Genomic DNA, 8,747 nt, shown 5'->3' with positions numbered 1-8,747 from the left:
TCTGAGGGATTTATGGTAAAGATGCTACCCACATTCAGAGGAGGGACTGCAGGAGAGGAAACATATAAGAAAAGCAACTGCTTGAACGCATGGGTCGGGGTGGACATGACTGAGGGTGTGGACTCGAAACTACCACACCAATGCAACTACCAACAATTTGGAAATTGGTCTTGATCAAGGACACATGACAAAACTAGTGGAAATGCGCATGGGTAGGGGGGGTGCGGGGGGGGGGGTTGAAGGGGAAAGGAGGAGCATGAATCATGTAACCATGTTAAAAATGAATATTAATAAATGTAAAAAAAAAAAAAACTATGGGTTTGAAAAAAAGGAAGGGGAGGGGTGAACCAGCATTGTCTCCTTCATAGCTCCTATGGCGTTTCAGGGAAAGAAGCCCCCCTTTCATTTCTCCACCACAAATTACATTTTCTTGGCTGGGAACAGAAAGGAGCCCCCCTGCTTCCTCTGAGATCAAACCAGTATGAGAAGTCATACAAATCTTAACACCTCTCATTGCTCCAGTGTCTTGCTCCTTTATTCACTTCACTATTTCTGAACTCATACACTCAAAAAGACCCCAAACCATACTCCGAAAACCTCCCTGACCACAAACACTAAATTTATACCTTTCGATCAGACTGCTCTACAAAGGAAGCCCAGGAAAACATGAGCCAGCAGCTCCAGAAAAAAGTTGCTGTGTATAATCGATACTATTGCTTGTCTTCTCAAGAGGTAGAGGAAGGAAGAGAAAAAGGGAGGGAAAGAGAGAATTAGGAACTCAAATTTTAAAAAAATGAATGAAAAAAATTTTGTAATAGAATTGAGAAATATTTAACAAAATAAATAACAATATATTAAGCACCAAAACCAAAAGAAAACAAAAGCCAAAACCCTAGTTCTGGCCAATGCTAGATAAGTCTGGTTTCCTCCTGATGGGGGAGTCCCTTCCTCAGGGGTTCAAGAAAAGCTAGTAAAGGACTGAATGAGGAGCCAGGGGGCCTAGATTCCCCTCTCTGAGCTGGTTTCTTCATCTGTTAAACATAAGTGATGGAGTGAATGATTTATAATGTTCCTTCTAAATTGAAAAAAGCTTAATTCTTTTACTCAAATCCTGTTATTGTTATTCAGAATGTAGCAGTGAACCCCTGAGTTTGAGGAGGGGTGAGTATCTTCCAGGGTGCAACAGCCCAGGTCTGAGGAAACCTGGGGGAGAGGAGGGTGGCCAGGCTGACTATGAGTTAGGAACATACTTCAGGGTTGTTTTGAGGAGAGCTGGGGATCTCAAGGGATAGAGGTGAGGTAGGAAACCTGCAAGAGCTAGGCTTAAGTGATTTACATAGGAAGTGTCTGAGGTCAGATTTGAACCCAGGAACTCCTATCTCCCAGGCTTGGCTCTCTTTGCACAATGCTGCCTAGCTGCCCCTCTTGAATTGATCCTTGAAGAGAGCTGGGGTTTCCATGAAAGGTCAGGTCAATAAGGATTCTTTCATTGCTTACCATGTGCCAAAAATTGTGTTATGTGGAAAGAACACTGGATTTGAAGTCAAAAGACCTGACTTAAAAAACCTGGTTCTTCCACTTGCTTACAACCTATGTAATCTTTTCAACTTCAGCTCTCTGAACCTCAGTCTCCTTGTTTGTGAAATAAAGATGCTAATGACCCCTGAGGTCCCTTCCAGCACCAAATGTAAAATCCTCATGAAGTCGTGAGCCCCTTCATTAAGAGATCTTTAAGCTGAGGCTACAGGACCACCCATCTGAGATGTTATCAGGATTCAGCAATGGGTAGGAATATTACACATTCTTTAAGGTCCCCCTTTCAACTCTATGAGTCATTCCTTTGGGGCAGAAGTGGGGGACGTACCAAAGAGACTGAGTATAAAAAGTTGGAGGGTTTTTCAGTTCCTTTAGGTCAAAATACAATCTTCTTTGTTGGTTCTCTGCCTTTCACTATCTGCCCAAAACCTACCTTTCCAGGTGGATTACCCTTACCCAATTTACTCTCTAGACCCACTGACTTGTTGGCTTTTCCCCTTTCCATGATAATCCATATCCCACCTCTGTTCCTGAAATATTTACCCATCTCACCTCTATCTCTTGGAACCCCCAGGTCTCTTCAGGGATCAGTTCAAGAGGGGCAGCTATGTAGCACTAGAGGATAGAGATCCAGGCCTGGAGTTGGAAGGACCTGGGTTCAAATCTGGATTCAGACACTAGGTTTGACCCTGGGTAAGTCACATAACCCCAACTTTCTCCGGTCAAGAGCTACCTTGCCATTTTTCTGTCTTAGGACAGATACTAAGAGGGAAGCTAAGGGTTTAAAAAAAAATCCGTTCAAGATCTATCTCCTTCCTGATTCCCCCAATTACTGTATATTTATTAAGTATATAGCCTGTTTTTTAATCTGTGAATATACAGAATTCCTCTAGGAAAATATAAACTTCTTGAGGGCAGAGACTGTTGAGTTTTAAGGCTTGATCTTCCCAATGCTAACCCATCTAGAAACAGCTAGATGGCACAGTAGAGAAAATACCAAGTCTTAAGTCAGGAAGAATCATTTTCATGAATTTAAATCTAGCCTCAGTCACTAGCTGTGTTACCCTGTTTATATATATAATAGTCACTTCACTCAGTAGTTCCTCATCTGCAAAATGAACTGGAGAAGGAAACAGAAAACCACTCTAGCATCTTTGCCAAGAAAACCCCAAAAGGGAGCACAAAGAAGTAGGCATGACTAAAAAAACTAAACAACAACTCCCCATCTCATCCAGGCTAGAAATGTAGGGGCTGCTCTTGGCCAGATCCCTCTACAGATGGGTGCTTTGACTTCCTCTATTTCCAACCTGGGCAGGTTCACCCTTTCTAAGGCAACCTTCCATCCTTGGGGCTCAAGACTCTTGAAGCTGGATGACTCCATGCAGACACCCCAATCAGTACAACCTTCTGCGTCTCAGAACCGTCAAGAGACCTATGAGAGCCTCAGCTTCCCTCACTGGTGGAATTACAGGGGTGTGTCTCCATGCCTAGCCTGTTTAGTTTTTGTATTTGTCTGCTCAGTACCTAGCACCCAGTGGGCTATAAATCATGACCCACAGACAGCTCAAGGTCCTACCTGTTTCATTCAGAACAAAATGACCCACTGGAGCATTTCCTTTCTCTGACACCATAGGCTTCTGACCCAGATGAGACAACAGTAGTGTGAGAGCAGCAAACTCAAATACTCTCTCTCTCTCTCTCTCTCTCTCTCTCTCTCTCTCTCTCTCTGTCTCTCTTCCCCCCCCCCCCCCCAAGCTGAACTGGTTCATGTGCTCATTGGCTCTTGGGTGGGAAGGCCATTTGGACCATGCCCTCAACACTACTTGGCCCCCTTCCTTCTTCTTCCCTCCTCCCCTCCAGCTTGCTTACTCTAACTTACCCTGGGAGTAGTTCTAAGACAATATCACTAAGTAGGCCCTCTCTGCATGGAAAATTTCTTGGCTTGGCAGAGCTCTTTCAGGGGCTGAGCTGCAGAAGAGGGGCAGCAGGCAGGCAGGGCACAGAAGCTACCATTGTGTGGGCATATGCTGCCCCCAGTACAATGAGGTCAGGCAGATTAGGGCAGTGAGGCATTCTGGGAAACCCCCAACTATTCCCCTTGGGCTCTGTTAAACTCACTAGGCAGCTAGGAGAGAGGATGGGAACCTCTCTGTAAATGTGAAATCATCTGTGCACACTCAGTGATTTTTTTTTTTTTTTTGCTGGATGGTAAGAAATGGATTCTACCAGGACACAAGAGAAAGAAGCCTTGATTTGGTGCCAGGGAACCCATGTTCGAATCCCAGCCCTATTACTTCCTAGCTGTGTGAACTTGGGCAAGACTCCTAGAATTGGGGGCAGCTTGGTGGCTAAGTGGATAGAGAGCCAGGCCTGGAGATGAGAGGTCCTGGGTTCAAATTTGGCATCAGGCACTTCCTAACTGTCTGATCCTGGGCAAGTCACTTAACCTCCATTGCCTAGCCCTTACCGATCTTCTGCCTTGAAACCAATATTGATTCTAAGATGGAAGGTAAGGACTAAAACAAAAAAAAAAAGACCTAGAATTAAAGGATTTTAGAGATGGAATGGAACTCAGAAACCATTCTGTCAAGCCTTTTTATTTTATAGTAAAGAAATTAAGGCCTAAAAAAATTAAAATTTTTGCCCAAGTTTGTGACTTCAATCTGAATCCAAATCTCACAGCATCACTTAACCTCACAACCTCCTATGTCTCTGTTTTGTTGGTCAGTCATTTTTCATTTGTGTCCTCTTCTTGACCCTATTTAAGTTTTTTCTTCATAAAGACACTGAAGTCATATGCTATTTCTTTCTCCAGCTCATTTTTCATATGAGGTAACAGAGGCAAACAGTGGATAGAATAACAATCTGAAATCAAGAAGATCCATTTTCCTGAGTTCAAATCCAGTTTACTTTACTAGCCGTGTGATCTTGGGTAAGTCAACAAAACCTGATTACCTCAGTTTTCTCATCTGTAAAATGAGCTGGAGAAGGAAATGGCAAACCATTCCAGTATCTTTGCCAAGAAAACCCCAAAGGGGGTCATAAAGACCAGACATCCTGAAAATGACTAAATGACAACAAAAATGAGGAAGGTCAACTGTAGCTCTCTTAAGGTGGCTCCCTGATGTAGAATCTAGGAAAACTATTATTTAAAGTAAAATATTCCCTTCTTTCTTCCTGTCATGAGTTGTGTGGAAATTGCAGGACCACCCAAGAGGCTATATAAAAATTCCACAAAAGGGGATAGGGTAGGGCTGTGTTCTAGGTACAGGAAAGCTCTTCCTGGATCCTCTCTGGATAGCAAGACTCACAAAAGTGGTTCAGCCTCCAAGTGCTTCATCTGACACTCCCTTGCAGGTTACCTCACTCCCTCCCTCACCCCCTCACCCCCTCAGCACAAAGTTTGGAGAAGACCAGATGGCTGATACAAAGTAGAAGAAAGTACCAGGTGCTTGGGGTAAAAGTCCCTGCCCTGAATTTCTCTCTCACTCTAGAAGCTATTGCTCATTGGAAGAGGAAATTGCAACATCCTGGGACCAGGGCTCCACCAGTCTAGTAGGGCCACAATAGGCTCTTCACATGACTAATCATGCACCCTGTAAGCCAGAACAAGGGACCAGGGAAGAGAGTATACCCAGTATAGTCAGAACAGGATACCAGGGAGGAAAGAACCTGTTTTTCTACCTTGCCATCCCCATCCAACCTAGAAAAGCAGCTTTCTTTTCCTCCTTCCTCCTTTCCTCCTTCCCTCCCTCCCTTCCTTCCTCCCTCTCTTTTTGTCTCTCTTCTTTCTTTTTCTTCCTTCCTCCTCCCTTTTCCCTACCACTTCCCTTCCTTCCTTCCTCCCTTCTTGTCTCTCTCTTCTTTCTTTCTTTTTCTTCCTTCCTCCTCCCTTTTCCCTACTACCTTCCACCTTTCTACCTCCTTCCCTTCCTTCTTCCTATGTTCCGGAGCTTGCTGACTTTATCTCAACAACTCTGAAATCTCACTTAGGAAAGAATTTGGGAATCAAGCCATGGAATAGATAGGGTGACCAGATTTGAAGGGAACATTCAGAGTCATCTATTTTCATTTTGTGGAGAAGGACACAGGCCCAGAGAAGTGACTTTGTGATGGTCACACTGCTGGGGAACCAGAGAATGAGAATAGGGATTACAGAGGATAGTCGCCTTTCTCCTTCTACTCATCATAAGGTTCATTCTGCAAAAACCTGAAGGTCCTGACTGAGAAGGAAGAGCAACAGAGAGGATGTAAAGCTCCATTTTGTCTTTTTCTATCCTTTTTTTCTTGAATACTCCCCTATTCCCCACAAAGCCCCCAAATCTTAATCCATATTGGCCCTGCTTCAAAACCCGAACATGACAGCCACACTTTCCTTTGGCTGTGATCCCTGTGGGGAAATGGGCAGGAAAGAAGCAGGTAGGTACAAGAACCACCCACTTAGGGAAGCAGGTTTTCCAGAAAAGGGTGGGGATACGTGGGCACTCCCAACCTAGCCAATTTCAACATCTCCAGGCCACTAGGAATAGCGAGGCAGGCCCAAATTCTGCTGAGTCAAATACCACTTTCCCTATTCAGATCTCCAGTTCAGCTTTCACTATGGGCCTCCTAAGTAGGCAGCCAGTGGACAGAAGTGCAGAGAGCTCATATATATATGGATATTTTTCCATCTCTCACAAGGAAGAAAATCCTTACGAATTCTCTCTTAGATACAAATTTCAAAAAAATGATTCATTGGGTAAAAGAGGAAAAGTTTTAAAATTGTTGATTATACAGATAATATGATACTACTGATACCAGATAACTCAAATCTATGGGATATGGCCACAGCAGTTCTTAGAAGCAGATACTTATCACTGGCTGCCAATATTAATACAAAATAACAAGTGGAGTAGTTAGGTGGCTCAATGGATGGAGAGGCAGGCCTCAAGATCAACTCAAATCTGGCCTCAGACACTTGCTATCTGCGTGACCCTGGGCAAGTCCTTTAACCCCCATTTGCCTAGCCTCTATTGCTCTTCTGCCTTTGGAACCAATATACAGTATTGACTCAAAAACAGAAGGCAATAAAATGAATAAATAAAAGGAAAGTTAATTAATAGTCAGTATTCATTGACAGAACAGCAACAAAGTATTATACTAATAGAAAAAAAAGGAAATAACAAAGACCAGAACAGAGATCAATACAATGGGGAAAAAGTCTCCTTTTCATCCTAGTTTTCACTGTCCCTGACCACAGTAGGTCTTATTCAAAAGCTCCATGGCCCACTCTGTCTGGGATTCCTTTGGCTGACAGCAGAACAAGCATCGAGTGGAAGGTAGCCGAAGATAGGCTATCTGGGTGGGGATGAAGAGAGAGAGAGAGAGAGAGAGAGAGAGAGAGAGAGAGAGNAGAGAGAGAGAGAGAGAGAGAGAGAGAGAGTGTGTGTGTATGTGTGTGTGTGTGTGTGTAAGTGAGCTGCCTCCTCCAAAATCTGGTCACCTGAAACCAGAAAATGAAACTACTTCCACTTCCAGGCCAGCTTCGGAGCTGGGGTGGGGGTGGGGGTGGGGGGTGAGGATGAGTCAGTGAGCCTTCTCTGGAAGAATGGCCTGCCTGGAGCAAGTGAGCCGGTGTGTGAGTGAGTGAGCCGATAAGGAGCTCTAACAAGAGCTCTGGGGATGGCCAAGGAACCCAACCTGGCTGAATCACAGGATGAGACAGAAGCCCCAAAACAGGTTCTGTCCCAAAGGTAAACCTGACTCCCTGGCTGTTTCCCCACCACGGAAACCGAAACCTGACTCCCTCTAACTCCCAGCGGCCTTTCTGGGAACCGAGGACGTTTTTAGAAAGCTGCAAAGAGGAAGCAGGAGCCACAACGGCACACACCCACTGTGCATTCAGCAGCAAAACTCAGTTATGCTGACCTCATGGAGTGGATCCTAGGACCTCCCCTCCCCTCAGGTTTCCCCCACCCCCACAGAAAAAAGCAGCTTTGGTCATATGACCACCCACCCAAGCCAGCACCCATGATATCGAGTCACTCCACAAATGAACATTCTTTCAAGCCCAAGTGGAGGGGGGGGAGGCAGCAGAGATGGAGGAAAAAGGCAGGAGGGAATCTGTCTTTCTATCTTATCTTTACCCTAGTGCTGAGCACAGAGTCTGGTACACACACGGGGCTTAACGAATGTTTGTTAGCTAGTAGGAAAAGACAACAATTTGGGGAAAGAAGAATTCTAAACCCTAGGGATTAGAGGAGGAAGGAGACAGGAGAATGGGGAACAAGGATTTCCACTGAGGGACTGAACCCAATCAGTGTAGAGAGGTTATAAGAGAGGGGAAGAAAAAAATCCATCAAGGATGCTAAAAGCCAAAGAACAGCTCTCCCTTGCCCAGACCCACATCAGCCTTCCAAGAAAATCCAAGAGACCTAGCAGTCTGCAGGGCTGTTGCAAAATAAACACATCACACACCACTCCTAATTCCCCCTGGGACAAACACTCAGCAAAGACTGGAACAGGCCCTGTCTAGATCCATCCCCTCTCTTCCCCAAACCACGAGGGAGACAAGGGAGACCGTCCTCTAAAAAGGGGGTCCCTGATTGGCTTCAGAGAGCCCCATTCTCGAAGCTCCCGCTACCTCTGCCTGTCCCCAAAATAGGTTCAGAAAGACAACAGAGTTTGTATGACTGGTTCAGACCCTGACCCACCTCATTCTTCTAGCCTGACTCAGGTCCCTCTGCTCCATGTCCGGCCAGACCTGGGCCCACACAAAGGTCTGGGACTCTCCTGAACCCAACTCAAGCAGCCCTCATTGAATGCTTGGCAAACCACATTCTGCAACAGCAGCAGAGAAGGTGGAGGAAACTAGGTTAGATGTCAATCTCCCAAAGAGTCTCAGTAAACGGTGTGAAGGGGGAGGGGAAACGTATTGAGGACCATTTCCCATGGCCCCTTCATCCTCAGCCACGGGCCAGGAGCCTAGGAACCCTGTTCCCAGGTAGCTCAGTCCCATCTCGCCCTCTTCCCCAATTTTAGGCTGGAAATGAATCAGTTTGACTTTTCCCCATGAGATCATGAGATCATTGTGGGGGAGAAAGGAGAAAAGGAGAGGGGGGAAGAAAGGAGGGGAGAAAAAGGAGAGGGAGAGAGAAAGAAAGAGAGGAGAGAGATAGAAAAAAAGAGGAAGACGGGGAGAGAAACAAAGAGAGCGAGAGAGCGAGAGAGCG

The 8,747-nt window shown here is 45.4% G+C and overlaps 1 protein-coding gene across 1 annotated transcript in view; it reads right to left on the bottom strand.

The window, feature by feature from the left end:
• The window catches only part of RHBDF2 (rhomboid 5 homolog 2), a 36,181-nt gene extending 27,648 nt beyond the window's left edge, over window positions 1-8,533 (bottom strand). Inside the window, exon 1 of the mRNA XM_044675139.1 lies at window positions 8,350-8,533. Within this exon, the coding sequence (XP_044531074.1) occupies window positions 8,350-8,533 (184 nt within the window). The remainder of the gene's footprint in view (window positions 1-8,349) is intronic.
• Between the last annotated feature and the right edge of the window lie 214 nt (window positions 8,534-8,747).

Source organism: Gracilinanus agilis, chromosome 4, assembly GCF_016433145.1.
Source record: "Gracilinanus agilis isolate LMUSP501 chromosome 4, AgileGrace, whole genome shotgun sequence".
Classification (NCBI taxonomy): Eukaryota; Metazoa; Chordata; class Mammalia; order Didelphimorphia; family Didelphidae; genus Gracilinanus; species Gracilinanus agilis.
This window is presented reverse-complemented; position numbering and strand designations above follow the sequence as displayed.